This window comes from Mobula birostris, chromosome 2, assembly GCF_030028105.1.
Source record: "Mobula birostris isolate sMobBir1 chromosome 2, sMobBir1.hap1, whole genome shotgun sequence".
In the NCBI taxonomy this organism is placed as follows: Eukaryota; Metazoa; Chordata; class Chondrichthyes; order Myliobatiformes; family Myliobatidae; genus Mobula; species Mobula birostris.
In genome coordinates, this window is record NC_092371.1 from 79,142,449 (window position 1) to 79,159,260 (window position 16,812).

Below are 16,812 nucleotides of genomic sequence, written 5' to 3' on the forward strand. Positions count from 1 at the left end.
ATTTCAATTTCTTCGCACGAAGATTTCTTTTCACCATTGAAGCAAGCGCTCTGTTAACTGGGAATCAGAAAATAACCAAGGAAACTACGAGATTAAACCAACAAGGACGAGAAATAAAACAATTACATAATGCACAGGAAATTCCCCACTCTTCCTACTCGAAGAGCTACAACATTCTCTTTCTACTTAGACAGCTTTATCACTCCACGCCTGACGATGTGATTGATCGTCACTCCTGGGCTTGTCACAACACCGGCGCAGGGTCAATATCATCACTATCCTGCAGGTAGATACAAACATGCAATGATTAACCACCATTCCGAAGAGAAAAGAAAATCATTTCATGTTATTTAAACTTGAAAAGGGCTTAAGAAAAACAATTTCCTTGCACTGCCACACATCTCCAAATCCACACTGATCTCAGCTTTCAACGAAAGCCCCTTCCACCCATCTTCTCCTTGTCATTATTTCTGAGGAAGGAAAGGGGACATTTCCACAGTCTCCCTGCATGACAAACGTCAAACTGTGACTGGAGAAGCTCACACACCCATAGCAGGCGAAAACCAACACTAATATTTCCTGAGTATAACAGCCAAACAGAGAAAGGATTGAGAGCATCTGCAAGAGGCAATGTCTCAGGACAGTGAGATCATTCAGCACCTCATCCCTCTTCCTGTTGTTGCCATTGGGCAGGAGGCAGAGAGCAGCAAAAAGCTAATTTTGTGGCATCTGTATGCAGGGTATGTATGCCCATGATAGTCACACGACATTACAGCACAGAAACAGGCTTTCGGCCCATCCAGTCTATCCCAAACTATTAATCTGCCTTGTGCCATCAAACTGTACCCGGACCACCACCGTCTGTACCCCTGTATCTATCCAAATTTCTCTTAAATGTTGAAACTAAGTTTGAATCCACCAATCCATTCCACAGTCTTATTACCCTCTAAGTGAAGAAGCTCCCCTTCATGATCTCATTAAATATTTCTCCTTTCACCCTTAACCCATAACCTCTGGTTGTTATCTCACCCAATCTCAAAAGCTTGCTAGCTTTTACCCTATCGATACCCATCATAATTTTATCTTACGACTTTGCAGAAGCTATTACAGTAGCACTGTGACATCTCACTCTTCTTACCCATGGCTCGGGTAACTTCCTGGTCCTACACCATTGGGCAAAGTGTCTCCGTGCAGCTTGCACAGTCTCCTCGTTGGTCTTCTTGCAGTATACTTGGATCAGCTGCTCTGAAAACTTATCTGGTAGCATCTGAGATACCTGGGTGGGCACCAGAGAGAGAGAAGATTAATACCCACAACCACAAGGAGATATACAAACATACGAGGTTGTTGGCCACACAGTTCTTCCAGCCTATTGCACCTTCCAGTAAGATCACGACTAATCTGTTGTAACTTCCAATCCACAATCTTGACTACTCACAGTAATCGCCCACTAGTTTATCATGCCTTTGTCTTAAAAGTACTCAAGTTCTCTGCTTCAAAGAAAAAAGTTCCAAGGATGCATGATCACTGAGAGAAAAGGCTTTGCCTCACCTCTTAAACAAGCAACCATCTATTTTTAAAAACTGAACGCCTAGTTCTACAGTTTCAAAAAGAAAACACCCTTTCCACTTCAATCCTGGCAAGCCCTGTTAGACTATGCTTCAAACAATTCTCCTCCCACATTTATAAAGTCCAGGAAATGCACGTTAAGCCTGTCCAAACTATCCTGTTATGACAACTGACCACAATGAGCTTCCTAGAGCAATGGAGCAAGGTTCAGATGGAGACACACCAAGTTCAGAGCTGGATCCCAGTGAGACAGCCAAGATCTCCAGAGACTATGATGGCTGGGAAGCAGACTGAAAAGACTGGAAAGCCCACAATGAGACCAGGTCACACCCCCAGCAGTGGCCAGTGCAAGGCTGGAAGGAAACAAGTTCACACGCTGCTTCAGCAGCCAAATGTGTTTATACCTCTGATGCTCGGGAGGTTACCTGCTTGCTTCTGATTGGGAAGGCCTTGTCGGGGTTATTCTTGCAGTAGAATCGAACATTATTAATGGGGTTTTTCTCTTTCATCCCGTAGTTCATTGGAATAACCTAGTGTGAGAAATTTTAGTTATATTTATTCACGGTCAAAAACAAATTATTCTCTCGTAGACAGCCACAAAATAAAACAAACTGTATTTTTTATCACATTGGTCACAAGCCCATCGATTATGAAAGTTACTCTGTTAATAGAAGTGCAGTCTCTTAGTTCCACAGCGCAGGCTCAATCCCGAACTCCTGTACAGAGATTACACAATTTCCCTGTGAACACGCAAATTTCCCTGAGGTGCACCAGTTCCCCCACGTGCCAATGACATACGGGTTAAACGTCTGTGGTAAATTACACCTACAGTGCGGGTAAGTGATAGAATCTGGGGGGATTTGATGGAAATGAGGGAAGAATCAAATGAGATGTGTGCACAGGTGTTTGGTGATTGCCACAGAGTCAGTAACCCGGGTTTAATCCTGACCTCAGGGACTGTCTATGTGGAGTTTGCATGCTCTCCCTGTAACCAAGGGGAATTCCTCGGGGTCTCAGATTTTCTCCCAAATCCCAAACTGTGCACATTTGTAGATTAAGTGACCACTGTAATGTACCCTTGGTGTGCAGGTGAGTGCTGGAATCTGTACTGAGTCAATAGGAACATGTGGAGAATAAAATAGGTGAGGGTAGGATTAGGTAAATGGGTACCTGATGACTGGCTGAAGGGCTTGGTTCCATAATGGCACAATCTGCCAGATGTATGGAGAACTCTCCTCTCCATCATTAACGAGCCAGTACTCACATTTACAATGAGATCCTCTGCCTCGAGTTGAATGTTCCCAGGTTCTGAGGAAACAGCTGCAGCCACTTTAGTCTTCAGATCATCAATCTCCTCCTGATGGAGAGAGAACATTTCAAGTGAGTTTGATTAAATTTGTAAATGTACAAATAAAATCCAATGTACAATAGAACAGTGACCGCAGTCTGTGACAGTCAACGCCCTACAGGGATTGTAATGTTACAAATGACCGTCTAGGAGAGCAAACGTTTTTGAGAGCATATGCCCAAATTTTCTCGAATGCCATTATAATTTTGAGCAGGGATTATCAATGATTGATGAATTAGTAACAATAATTATGGACTTTTATTCCCAAGGAAATATAATGAGTCCCGTTGCTTATTTACGTGCATTCATTGTGTAACGCCCTGGTTAAAATTTTTACAATGCTGTAGGTATTTCATTTTAGTAGTTCTGTAAGAGCTGTCAGTGAGGGGCTAATGATACTTGTTAGAAAAGGGGTTTCAATTGTTTTACTATTGATAAACGTATAACAGAGAGAGATTGAAAAAAAATGAAGCATTTCAGAAAATCTGTTCAAAAATTATTGTAGGAGCAATGTATCTGTTCTCTCTCTTTGTACTTCTATGCTGTGGGGTTTATTATGTTTATGATGGTAACTGGCTACATGAGTGGGGGTGGGGTAAATCGAAGGGACTAAGTTGCATATTCTTGTTTATTTCATTGCAGTTTATAGCTTGGGACTGATGCAGCTCATATTATTTGCTGAATTCCGAGATAACGCTCAATAATGCTTAGAAAAGCTGACATCATGGTGTAAAACAAACAATCAGATAATCACCAACACTTGGTTTAAACAACATCCAAGAAGGAAATGGACATGCAGAAGCCCAGATGGGAACAGCAAAAATCAAATCGACTACATAACAATCAATAACAGATTCAAAAACTCGATAAGCCAGTCTAAAAGCTACCCTAGAGCAGACTGTGGAAGCGACCACATACCAGTCATTTGCAAAATGAAATAAAGATGAGAAAATTAACGGAACCACTGGATTATCAACAACTACAAAACAACCCTCATCTGAAAACAGAATACACAATCAAGGTGAAAAACCATTTTCAATTGCTGCAGGATGAAGGAGGCAAATCTTCCTGGGACATACTGAAGGAATCCATGGCTGTAGCTGCAAAAGAAACCATCCCACGAAAAGAACAGAAAAGTAGGAAGAAATGGAAAACTGAAATTATAATACAATTGATGCAACAAAAACAGACCATCAAACCAAGAGACAGCGAAGAATACAAACAACTTGGTAAGACAATAAAAAGAAAATGCAGAAAAGCTAAAGACAGGTGGCTAAATGAGAAATGCTCGGAGATAGAAATGCTACAAACCCATAACTCTGGATCAAAGTTGATGCACAGTAAGATTAAAGAACTAACGGGGAAATTACCTTGCTCAGCAAGTGGATGCATCAAGGCAAAAGACGACAGCTTAATTATGAACAAAGAGGAAATCCTAAACAGATGGACAGAATATATAAAAGAACTTTTTGAAGACCAAAGAGGAGAAAACCGAACATAAAGAAGAATCTTGAAGGACATAGCATTCTAAAATCAGAAATTTGAGCAGCCGTAAATAAAACAAAACATAACAGAGCAACTGGTCCAGACAACATCGTTGTTGAAATGATACTGGCCTTAGAAGATTTTGGAATAGAGAAAATAACAGAAATAGCAAATGAAATCTATGATCATGGGGAGATACCTGATGATTGAAGTAAATCAGTGTTCATCATCAAAGAAAGAGGGAGCAACAGAATGTGAGTTACATCGTACAATAAGCCCGATGAGCCACGTGGCAAAAATTATTCTCAGAGTAGTATGGAGGAATTTAAGGTGGGGGGTTCCATGGGAGGCAGGGTTTAAAGGTCGGCACAACATCGTGGGCCGAAGAGCCTGTACTGTGCTGTACTGTTCTATATTCTATTTTCTATGTTTTAATCACGATGAGAGCAAGATACTGTATAAAATCAGAAATCAGTAAAGAACAATGCGGTTTTGTGGAAAACACTGGAACCAGAAATGCAATTTTCATGCTACGGATGATCTGTGTACGAGCAATCCAGGTACAAAAGGACATCTACCTATGTTTCATCGACTATACGTAAACTTTTGACACTGTCAGACAGCAAGATCTCCTGGAAATGCTTCAAGATCTTGACATAGATGGGAAAGATATATGTTTCTTAAGAAACTTATACTGGGACCAGACAGCATCCATCAGAAAAGAAAGAGAAGTAAGTGAGTATGTGAATATCGTGAGAGGAGTCAGGCAAGTTTCTGTCTTTTCACCAGACTTATTCAACCTGTATAGTGAAAATATCTTGAGAAGTATTAAAGACATCAAAGGATTCACAATTGGAGGCCATAATATAAATAACATCAGATATGCTGACGACATTGTACTAATAGCTGAATCAGAAACAAAACTAAAGAACTACTCACTACAGTGGCAGCAGAAAGTAATCGCAGAGGCCTCTCAATCAGCACCAAGAAGACAGAAAGCATGGTCATCTCCAGAAAGACAAACATCCCACAATGTGTGATCAAGATCGGAAATACAAATATCATACAAGTCGACAAATTCAGATATCTTGGCAGCCTAATAACAAGCAATAGCAGGTGCGACACAGATATCAAATACAGAATAGCAATGGCGAAAGAAGCTTTCCAAAAAATGAAGACCATATTAACAGACAGAAAGATGAGCATGTACACTAAAAACAGAATACTGCAGTGCTACATTTACTCTATCCTGACTTACGGAAACGAATGCTGGACCATTTCCCCAGCAATGGAAAAGAGACTAGAAGCAGCTGAATTATGGTTCTACAGGAGAATATTAAAAATATCATGGACCACACACACCTCAAATGAAGAAGTTCTCAGAAGAGCCCAAGCAATTCGATCACTCATACCAACAATGAGAAAGACAACTCAGATTCCTAGGACACATCATGCGGCAAGATGAACTAGAAAAACTCATGCTCTCTGGAAAGATTGAGGGGAGCAAACCTAGAGGAAGACCTCAGCTTATGTACATCAGAAGCATAGCCAGGTGGCTACACATGGAGGAAATGGAAGTCATCCAAAAAACGAAGGATAGATCTATATGGAAAACCATGGTCACCAAAGTCCGCATCGGATACGGTACCTAGACAGACAGAATGCTTAGTTACATGTTTGCTAATTGCTAATAGAGGATCAAATGAAAGGTTCGACTTCTGGAGCAATCATTGGAGCAGTGGGCACGTCACACATGTATAACAGTCCATATGGTCATAGGTAAAAGGCGAATGTCCTGTTTTGATTTTGGATTAGTTTTGCCACTACTTTTCTGGCAGCAAAATTTTTCAGTAGTTATACTAAATGAACATCAGCTTTTGGATATGCTGAGAAATTAGAAGCACCACAGCTTGGAGCAGCTTGTTAATTCATGTTGTGTATTTTGGATTTGAAACAAAGCATTGAATGGTCAGTGTTGCTGTGTCTGACTGGGTTGGAGTGAAAAGCTCTATAGTGTTTTCCTGAAGTGTTTGACCCTTCAGTGTGTTGAAAAGCTGAATTGAAACTGCCATTGTTTTGTCTGGGACAAGATGAGTTCAGCTGGAAGCAGTAACCTGGAAGGCAAGACAGAGCAATTAAATATATACGCGATGTTGAAGGTCAGTTCCCTATTTACAAAGTCAAAGAACAGTCTGTAACCAGGGATACATCCGATGAGTTACAGGATGATGTACACCCTGAGGAGAGTGTGTCTAACGTACATACAGCATGTATTGCAACCGCAAGCCAAACATCCCATGCAATTGATACCACCTCAGTATACATTAGAATAGAGGCTGATTTAGCTGAGTTATATGCAAGGCAACACATATTAGACAATAGACAATAGGTGCAGGAGTAGGCCATTTGGCCCTTCGAGCCAGCACCGCCATTCACTGTGATCATCCACAATCAGTACCCCGTTTCTGCCTTCTCCCCATATCCCTTGCCTCTGCTATCATTAAGAGCTCTATCTAACTCTTTCTTGAAAGCATCCAGAGAATTGGCCTCCACTGCCTTCTGAGGCCGAGCATTCCACAGATCCAGAACTCTCTGGGTGAAAAAGTTTTTCCTCAACTCTGTTCTAAATGGCCTACCCCTTATTCTCAAACTGTGGCCTCTGGTTCTGGACTCCCCCAACATTAGAAACATGTTTCCTGCCTCTAGCGTGTCCAATCCCTTAATAATCTTATATGTTTCAATCAGATCCCCTCTCATCTTTCTAAATTCCAGTGTATACAAGCCCAGTCGCTCCAATCTTTCAACATATGACAGTCCCGCCATCCTGGGAATTAACCTCGTGAACCTCCGCTGCACTCCCTCAATAGCAAGAATGTCCTTCCTCAAATTTGGAGACCAAAACTGCACACAATACTCCAGGTGTGGTCTCACCAGGGCCCTGTACAACTGCAGAAGGACCTCTTTGCTCCTATACTCAACTCCCCTTTTTATGAAGGCCAACATGCCATTAGTTTTCTTCACTGCCTGCTGTATCTGTATGCTTACTTTCAGTGACTGATGAACAAGGACACCTAGACCTCATTGTACTTCCTCTTTTCCTAAATTGACACCATTCAGATAGTAATCTGCCTTCCTGTTCTTGCCACCAAAGTGGATAACCTCACATTTATCCACATTAAACTGCATCTGCCATGCATCTGCCCACTCACCCAACCTGTCCAAGTCATCCTGCATTGTCTCAACATCCTCCACACATTTCACACTGCCACCCAGCTTTGTGTCATCTGCAAATTTGCTTATGTTACTTTTAATCCCTTCATCTAAATCATTAATGTACCGTATATTGTAAATAGCTGCGGTCCCAGCACCGAGCCTTGCGGTACCCCACTAGTCACCACCTGCCATTCTGAAAAGGACCCGTTAATCCCTACTCTTTGTTTCCTGTCTGCCAACCAATTTTCTATCCATGTTAGTACCCTACCCCCAATACCATGTACCCTATTTTGCCCACTAATCTCCTATGTGGGACTTTATCAAAGGCTTTCTGAAAGTCCAGGTACACTACATCCACTGGCTCTCCCTTGTTCATTTTCATAGATACATCCTCAAAAAATTCCGGAAGATGAATCAAGCATGATTTCCCCTTCGTAAACCCATGCTGACTCGGACTGATCCTGATACTGCTATCCAAATGTGCTGCTATTTCATCCTTTATTATTGACTCCTGCATCTTTTCACCACTGATGTCAGGCTAACTGGTCTATAATTCCCTGTTTTCTCTCTCCCTCCTTTCTTAAAAAGGGGGACAACATTAGCTACCCTCCAGTCCTCAGGAACTGATCCTGAATCTATAGAACATTGGAAAATAATTACCAGTGCCTCCACGATTTCGAGAGTCACCTCCTTAAGTACCCTGGGGTGCAGACCATCAGGCCCTGGGGATTTATCAGCCTTCAGTCCCATCAGTCTATCCAACACCATTTTCTGCCTAATGTGAATTTCCTTCAGTTCCTCTGTTTCCCAAGGTCCTCCGGCCACTACTACATCTGGGAGATTGTTTGTGTCTTCCCTAGTGAAGACAGATCCAAAGTACCTGTTCACCTCGTCTGCCATTTCCTTGTTCCCCATAGTAAATTCACCCGTTTCTGTCTTCAAGGGCCCAACTTTGGTCTTAACTAATTTTTTCCTCTTCACATACCTAAAGAAGCTTTTACTATCCTCCTTTATATTCTTGGCTAGCTTGTCTTCGTATCTCATGTTTTCCTCCCGTATTGCCTTTTTAGTTATCCTCTGTTGCTCTTTAAATGTTTCGCAATCCTCTGGCTTCCGGCTGATCTTTGCTATGTTATACTTCTCTTTTATTTTTATACTGTCCTTGACTTCCCTTGTCAGCCACGGTCGCCCCTTACTCCCCTTAGAATCTTTCTTCCTCTTTGGAATGAACTGATCCTGCACCTTCTGTATTATTCCCAGAAATACCTGCCATTGTTGTTCCACTGTCATCCCTGCTAGGGTATCTTTCCAGTCACCTTTGGCCAGCTCCTCCCTCATGGGTCCATAGTCCCCTTTGTTCAACTGTAATACTGACACTTCCAATCTTACAATCTCCCTCTCAAATTGTAGATTAAAACTTATCATATTATGGTCACTACCTCCTAATGGCTCCTTTACCTCGAGTTCCCTTATCAAATCCGGTTCATTACACCACACTAGATCCAGAATGGCTTCTCCCTGGTAGGTTCCAGTACAAGCTACTCTAAGAATCCATCTCAGAGGCACTCCACAAACTCCCTTTCTTGGGGTGCAGTACCAACCTGATTTTGCCAGTCTACCTGCATGTTAAAATCCCCCATAACAACTGTAGCATTACCTTTGCGACATGCCAATTTTAACTCTTGACTCAACTTGCACCCTACATCCAGACTACTGTTTGAGGGCCTGTAGATAACTCACATTAGGGTCTTTTTGCTCTTACAATTTCTCAGTTCTATCCATACTGACTTTACATCTCCTGATTCTATGTCACCCCTCGCAAGGGACTGAATTTCATTCCTCACCAAAAGAGCAACCCCACCCCCTCTGCCCACCTGTCTGTCCTTTCGATAGGACGTGTATCCCTGTATATTCATTTCCCAGCCCTGGTCCTCTTGCAGCCATGTCTCTGTTATTCCTATAACATCATACTTGCCAATTTCCAACTGAGCCTCAAGCTCATCCACTTTATTTCTTATACTTGGTGCATTCATATATAATACTTTTAATCCATTACTCCCCTCACCTTTCACATCAATTCCTATTGCACTTGGCCATACTCTCCGATCCCTCTCTGAGCTTTCTGACCCGTTAATTCTGTTGCCTTTCTTAACTTTCCCTTTTAACTCCATCCTTATATTTTCTCTCCTCCCCCCCACCCCCCGACTACTTAGTCCAAACACACCAGTGTAGCAGTGGCAAACCTGCCTGCCAGAATGCTGGTCCCCTGCCTGTTAAGGTGCAACCTGTCCCTTTTGTACAATTTATCCTCATCCCAAAACAGATCCCAGTGGTCTAAGGATCTAAATCCCTGCTTCCTGCACCAGTTCCTCAGCCACACATTCAGATCCCCTATCTCCCTGTTCCTGCCCTCACCAGCATGAGGAACTGGAAGCAAACTGGAGATAACCACCCTGGAGGTCCTGCTTTTCAGCCTTCTTCCGAGTTCTCTGCAGTTACGCTGCAGAATTTCTTTCCTCCTCTTCCTGAGGGATATTGAGGGATAAGCAGGGTCAGATTGGGTAACAAGGCAGTAAAGACCAATGTGTAAGTGGAGCAAGAAATTAGGAAAGGCAAAAGGAAATTTGACCTTTTCTCTAAGATCATAGTGAGTACTGGATAAGTGACAGTGGACACATGTTGCATTTGTCTTAGGCACAAATGAAATCCCACATGGAGTCTGATCCAGCTTTGGTCTCCTGAATTGGCAAAAGGACATGCATGACGTTGTAGAAGAGCTGCACAAGAATGCTTTCAGAGTTGGCAGAGAAATTAAGCAGACCAAACTTGGATTTGAGGTTAGAGGAACAAGATGTCCTATTGAAATCCACAGACTGGAGCTCACAGGATAGATGCAGGAAAGCTGTGTACGAAAGGAATGGGGTTGCACCTGAACCCAGTGGGACCAATATCCTTGCAAGCAGGTTTGCTGGAGTTATTGTGGAGAATTTAAACTCATTTGGCAAGGCGTTGAGAACTGGAGAGACAGGGCTGAGGACGGGGCAGTTGGTTAACAAATAGAGGCAGTGTGTAGTGAGACTGCATGGACAGACTGAAGATTGGGCAAAATTGCAGACAATGGGATGACTGGCAATATGAAGGCGGGTCAAAATTGAAAAGTGTGATGAGTACAGGACTGAAGTTGTTGTATTTAATGCACACAATATATGGAATAAGATAGATGAACCTGTAGCAGTTACAGATTAGCATGTAGGACGCTGTGGGCATTACTGGGAGTGTAACGTCGATGGATACACATTGTATCGAAAGGACAGGTAGGTAGGCAGAGGGACTGGGTGGTTTTGTTGGAAAAAATGCGACCAAATCATTAGAAAGAAGTGACATAAGGTAAAAAGGAGTAGAATCATTGTGGGTCAAGCTCAGTAACTGCAAAGGTAAAAAGACCCCAAACAGTAGCAAAGATATGGTTTACAAATTACAAGCGGAAATAGAAAATGGATGCCAAAAGGGCAAGGTTACAATAGTCACGGGGGATTTCAATATGCAGGTAGATTGGGAAAATCAAGCTGATGCTGGATTTCAAGAGGTGATTATGTAGAATGCCTACAAGACGCCTTTTTAGAGCAGCTCATGGTGGAGCCCACAAGCGGATCAACTATTGTGGATTGGGTGTTGTGCAATGAACTGGAATTGATTAGAGAGTTTAAGGTAAAGAAATGCTTAGGAGCCAGTGATCACAATATGATAGAATTCACCCTGCTATTTGAGAAGGGGAAGCTAATGTCACATATATCAGTATTACAGTGGAGTAAAAGGAATTGCGGAGTTATGAGAGAGGAGCTGGCCAAAACTGATCAGCCTGTGTGGACTTCTGGGGCACCTATTGAGTGGCGATCTCGGGCAGCACCAGAGCTCAATGGATATTAAATATTCCCATTTCAGCCTGATACAGATGGGAATCACAAATATGTCCAAGTTACATACAAATACGTACAGTTAATAAAGATGTTGCAATGCAATTTAATAAACTGTCACTGCTTAAAACCAATGGAAAGAAAGCTGATTGTAGCCGCACTTCTCACTGGATTCCATGTTGGAAACATGGCTGCAGGTCAGGAATACAAGTGCGTTTAAAAAAATGGAGCTTTAGACTCATAAAATCAACTATCTTGCTGGCAAACATACAGTCTCCAGTAAATAAAATCGAAGACCTCAGAGCTATGGTGCTGTATCAGAGGGACATTAGGACCTCATGCATCCTTTGCTTCCAAGAATCCTGGGTAACCCCTTCCATACTGGATGCAGCGATTCAAATTGTCAGGTTTACTATACACCGTCAGGATAGGACTATTGATGTCTCAAAAGCAGGGGTGGAGGTGTGTGCCTCATGACCAACTTCTCTTGGTGTACAAACGTACAGTGCTGTCCCAATTCTGCTCACCAGGTCTGGAATATCTTGCAATTAATTGCCTTCCAATTCACCTGCCGCAGAAGATTTCTGTGATCATTTTGTTAGTGGTATACATTCCACCTCAGGCCAATGTCAAGCAGGTTTTAGATTATCTGAGCAACGGGATCAATATGCATGAAACAGAACACCTTAATGCCTTCACCATCATTTTGGGGTATTTTAACCAGGCCGGCTTGAAAAATTCACTAAATATTTACCATCAACAAATCACTTGTAGTACCAGAGGAAACAACACACTGGGCCACTGTTAAGCCTGATTTATACTTTTGCATCAATGTGACGCTGTAAGTACTGCGTTGCCGCAAACCCGACGCAGAGCCAATGCGGATCCCAACGCCAGAGCCTGACGTGCACCTCTCCCAAAATGTAACTACGTGTCGCAGCAATGCAGAACGCAACAGCTGTGATTGGTCCGCTTGGTAGCATTGCATTTCATCCTAGGCTGCAATATATTCCCTTTGGGCGACTGAAGGGCAGGGAAGGAACTCTGGCTGCAATGCTTTCCATAAAGCTTTACGGACCTCCGAAATTATGGAGGACACATTTCGCTTTTACGAAAAAAGACGCTCGCTTCTTGTTTACCCCAAGAAAGACTACCATGACCATGAAGCCTTGCACGGGCAGGTGTGTGCGCATGCGTGGCATGCGGGAATTGCAGTGCGACACAGACACACCGATGTACAAGTATAAATGCTCACAATGCGCGTAGGTCACTTGCGTAGGTTACGGCGTCGTGTTACTGCAGAAGTATAAATCAGGCTTCATAGCAGCATCAAGAATGCCTACCGTGGTATTCCATGCCCTCACTCCGGAAAGTCTGATCACCTAGTTGTACTAATCCTTGAGTGTAGGCAGAGACTAAAGACTGTAGCACCAGTAGTGAGGACCAAGAAGGTGTCGACAAGGGACGCTTACAGGACTACCTTGAATCAGTGGACTGGACCGTATTCAGGGATTCATCTTCGAATCCGGATGAGTATGCTTCAGTTTACTTTTAATTCCCTCATCTAAATCATTAATATATATTGTAAACAGCTGCGGTCCAAGCACTGAACCCTTCGGTACCCCACTGGTCACCGCCTGCCATTCCAAAAGGGATCCGTTAACTGCTACTCTTTGTTTTCTGTCCACCAGCCAATTTTCAATCCATGTCAGTACTCTGCCCCCGTACCATGTGCCCTAATTTTGCCCACTAATCTCCTGTGGGGGACTTTATCAAAGGCTTTCTGAAAGTCCAGGTACACTACATCCACTGGCTCTCCCTTGTCCATTTTCATAGTTACATCCTCAAAAAATTCCAGAGGATTAGTCAAGCACGATTTCCCCTTTGTAAATCCATGCTGACTCGGACCAATCCTGTTACTACTATCCAGATGTGTCATAATTTCATCTTTTATAATTGACCCCAGCATCTTTCCCACCACCGATGTCAGGCTAACCGGTCTATAATTCCCTGTTTACTCTCTTCCTCCCTTCTTGAAGAGAGGGACAACATTAGCCACCCTCCAATCCACAGGAACTGATCCTGAATCTATAGAACATTGGAAAATGATTACCAATGCGTTCATGATTTCTAAAGCCACCTCCTTAAGTACCCTGGGATGCAGACCATCAGGTCCCGGGGACTTATCAGCCTTCAGACCCAACAGTCTATCCAACACCATTTCCTGCCTAATATAAATTTCCTTCAGTTCGTCCATTGCCCTAGGTCCTTTGGCCACTATTACACCATCATTCCCACAATCCTAATCAATAAGTTACAGTAGCTGGGCCTCTGTACGTCCCTATGAAATTGGATTCCATGTTGGAAACTTGGCTGCAGGTCAGGAATACAAGTACGTTTAAGGAAATGCATTTGTAGACTCCTAATACCAACTACCTTGCTGGCAAACCTACAGTCTCTAGTGAATGAAATTGAAGATCTCAGCACTAGGGTGCTGTATCAGAGAACATTAGCTGAATGTAGTGATTCAGATTGACAGGTTATCTTAGCAGAGGTGGAGGTTTGTGCCTCATGATCAACTCCTCTTGGTGCACAAATGTACCAGTGCTGTCCCAAATTTGCTCACCAGACCTGGAATATCTCGCAATTAAGTGCCTTCCAATTTACCTGCTGCAGGAAATTTCTGTGATCATTTTGGAACCAATGTACTTTCCACCTCAACCAATGTCAAACAGGCTTTGGATGATCTGAGCAATGGGATCAACATGCACGAAACAGCAGAAATTGATGCCTTCACCATCATTTTTAGGGATTTTAACTCACTAAATATTTATCATCAACAAATCACTTGTAGTACCGGAGGAAACAACACACTGGACCATTGTTACACCATCATCAAGAATGCCCTCCGTGCTCTTCCATGCCCTCACTATGGAAAGTCTGATCACCTGGCTGTACTTCTACCCCCTGAATACAGGCAGAGACTGAAGACTGCAGCACCAGTAGTGAGGACCCAGAAGGTATGGACAAGGGAGGCACAGGAGTGGTTGTAGGACTGCTTTGAATCGGTAGACTGGACTGTATTCAGAGATTCATCTTCGAATCTGGATGAGTATGACACAATTGTTATTGACTTTAGTTCAGCTGGAAGTAGTATTCTAAAGGCAGGATGATGCAACCCTGGCTGACAAGGGAAGTCCAAGCCAACATAAAAGTCAAAGAGAGAGCATCTAATACAGCAAAAATTAGTGGGAAGTTAGAGGATTGGGAATCTTTCATAAACCAACAGAAGGCAACTAAAAAAGTCATAAAAAAGGAAAAGATAGAATACATTAAAAAGATAGCAAATGGAGAGTGAGGGAAATGGCCACAGAAAATGCAATAATATGGAAGGTTAGATTTCTAAGAAGGAGAGAAGTAGCTCTAGTTGCACATTGGGCTTTTACCACCTTGAGTGGATGGTTCTTTTTTAACCGGATGGTACCCAGTCAGACTGAAAACATAGCAAAGGGAACTTTACAAATGGTGCCAGAGACCAGCCAAATGTTGTTTTATGCTCCTCAGAATTAACTGGTGGGAGTTTAGGAATGGATCCTTAGTGAACAGGAAAGGCTGAGTGTTGGCTGATGTGAGGGGTCCAAGTTTTCTGAGGCATTTAAATAATATACAAGGCATCCGTTAGTCTTGCGAGACCATGGATCTGCACCTGGAAAGTTTCACTCTCCAGGGCGCAGGCCTGTGCAAGGTTGTTTGGAAGACCGGCAGTTGCCCATGCTGCAAGTCTCCCCTCTCCACGACACCAATGTTGTCCAAGGGAAGGGCAAGGGCCGATACAGCTTGGCACCAGTGTTGCCACAGAGTGGTTAAGTGCCTTGCTCAGGGGCACAACGTGCTGCCTCTGCTGGGGCTCGAACTCATGACCTTCAGGTCGCTAGTCAAATGCCTTAACCACTTGGCCATGTGCCCACACATTTATAATTTCAATAACTTAGTTGGGCAGCTGGAGGTGCAGCTTTCAATGCGTTGAAGTTCTGCCTTGCCCAGTTCTATCAGTCAGTAGCCACACCTGAGACCTACAGCCACAATCTTGAAATTTAGCATGGGTGGACAAAAGTAAAATAAAGAGCATTCTTTTGCCTTTTCACTCAAAATAGGCTGAGTTATGAATATTTTGCTGAATCACAAAAAAATTAATCTCTGAAAAAACAGAAAGCAGTGTAACAAAAATGGGAATAAATCTATTCAGTCAGTAAAGGTGGAGTTAATACTAGTCATGTATTAAATAAGTATGATAAGTGTGATAAATATGATAAATGCTGATAAATGTGAGGTGCTACACTTTGGTAGGACTAATCAAAATAGGACATACATGGTAAATGGTAGGGCATTGAAGAATGCAGCAGAACAGAGGGATCGAGGAATAATGGTGCATAGTTCCCTGAAGGTGGAATCTCATGTGGATGGGGTAGTGAAGAAAGCTTTTGGTATGCTGGCCTTTATAAATCAGAACATTGAGTATAGGAATTGGGATGTAATGTTGAAATTGTGCAAGGCATTGGTGAGGCCAAATTTGGAGTATTGTGTACAGTTTTGGTCACTGAATTATAGGAAATATGTCAACAAAATAGAGAGAGTACAGAGAAGGTTTACTAGAATGTTGCCTGGGTTTCATCACCTAAGTTACAGAGAAAGGTTGAACAAGTTGGGTCTTTATTCTTTGGAATGTAGAAGGTTGAGGGGGGACTTGATAGAGGTGTTTAAAATTGTGAGGGGGATAGATAGAGTTGACGTGGATAGGCTTTTTCCATTGAGAGTGGGGGAGATTCAAACAAGAGGACATGAGTTGAGAGTTAAAGGGCAAATGTTTAGGGGTAACATGAGGGGAATGTCTTTACTCAGAGAGTGGTGGCTGTGTGGAATGACCTTCCAGTAAAAGTAGTTGAGGCAGGTTCGATGTTGTCGTTTAAAGTTAAACTGGACAGCTAGATGGACAGGAAAGAAATGGAGGATTATGGGCTGAGTGCAGGGCGGTGGGACTAGGTGAGAGTAAGAGTTCAGCACAGACTAGAAGGGCCGAGATGACCTGTTTCCGTGCTGTAATTGTTATATGGTTATATATGGTTATATGAAATTACACTTGCCAATAATATGAAAGATGACACCAAAAGTTTCTTCTGATAAATAAAGGGTAAAAGAGAGGGGAGAGTAGATATTGGACTGCTGGAAAATTATGCTGGGGAAGTAGTAAATGGGGGACAACGAAATAGCCGATGGACTGAATAA

At 42.7% G+C, this 16,812-nt stretch overlaps 1 protein-coding gene across 1 annotated transcript in view; it reads right to left on the bottom strand.

Annotated features, from left to right (window-relative positions):
• Positions 1–244: 244 nt before the first annotated feature.
• LOC140210649 (deoxynucleoside triphosphate triphosphohydrolase SAMHD1-like) overlaps positions 245–16,812 on the bottom strand; it is a 70,033-nt gene continuing 53,465 nt past the window's right edge. Inside the window, exons 13-17 of the mRNA XM_072279799.1 lie at positions 11,865–11,879; positions 2,834–2,926; positions 1,995–2,099; positions 1,139–1,276; positions 245–280 (exon numbers count right to left, since the gene is read on the bottom strand). Coding sequence (XP_072135900.1) covers positions 245–280; positions 1,139–1,276; positions 1,995–2,099; positions 2,834–2,926; positions 11,865–11,879 — 387 coding nt within the window. The remainder of the gene's footprint in view (positions 281–1,138; positions 1,277–1,994; positions 2,100–2,833; positions 2,927–11,864; positions 11,880–16,812) is intronic.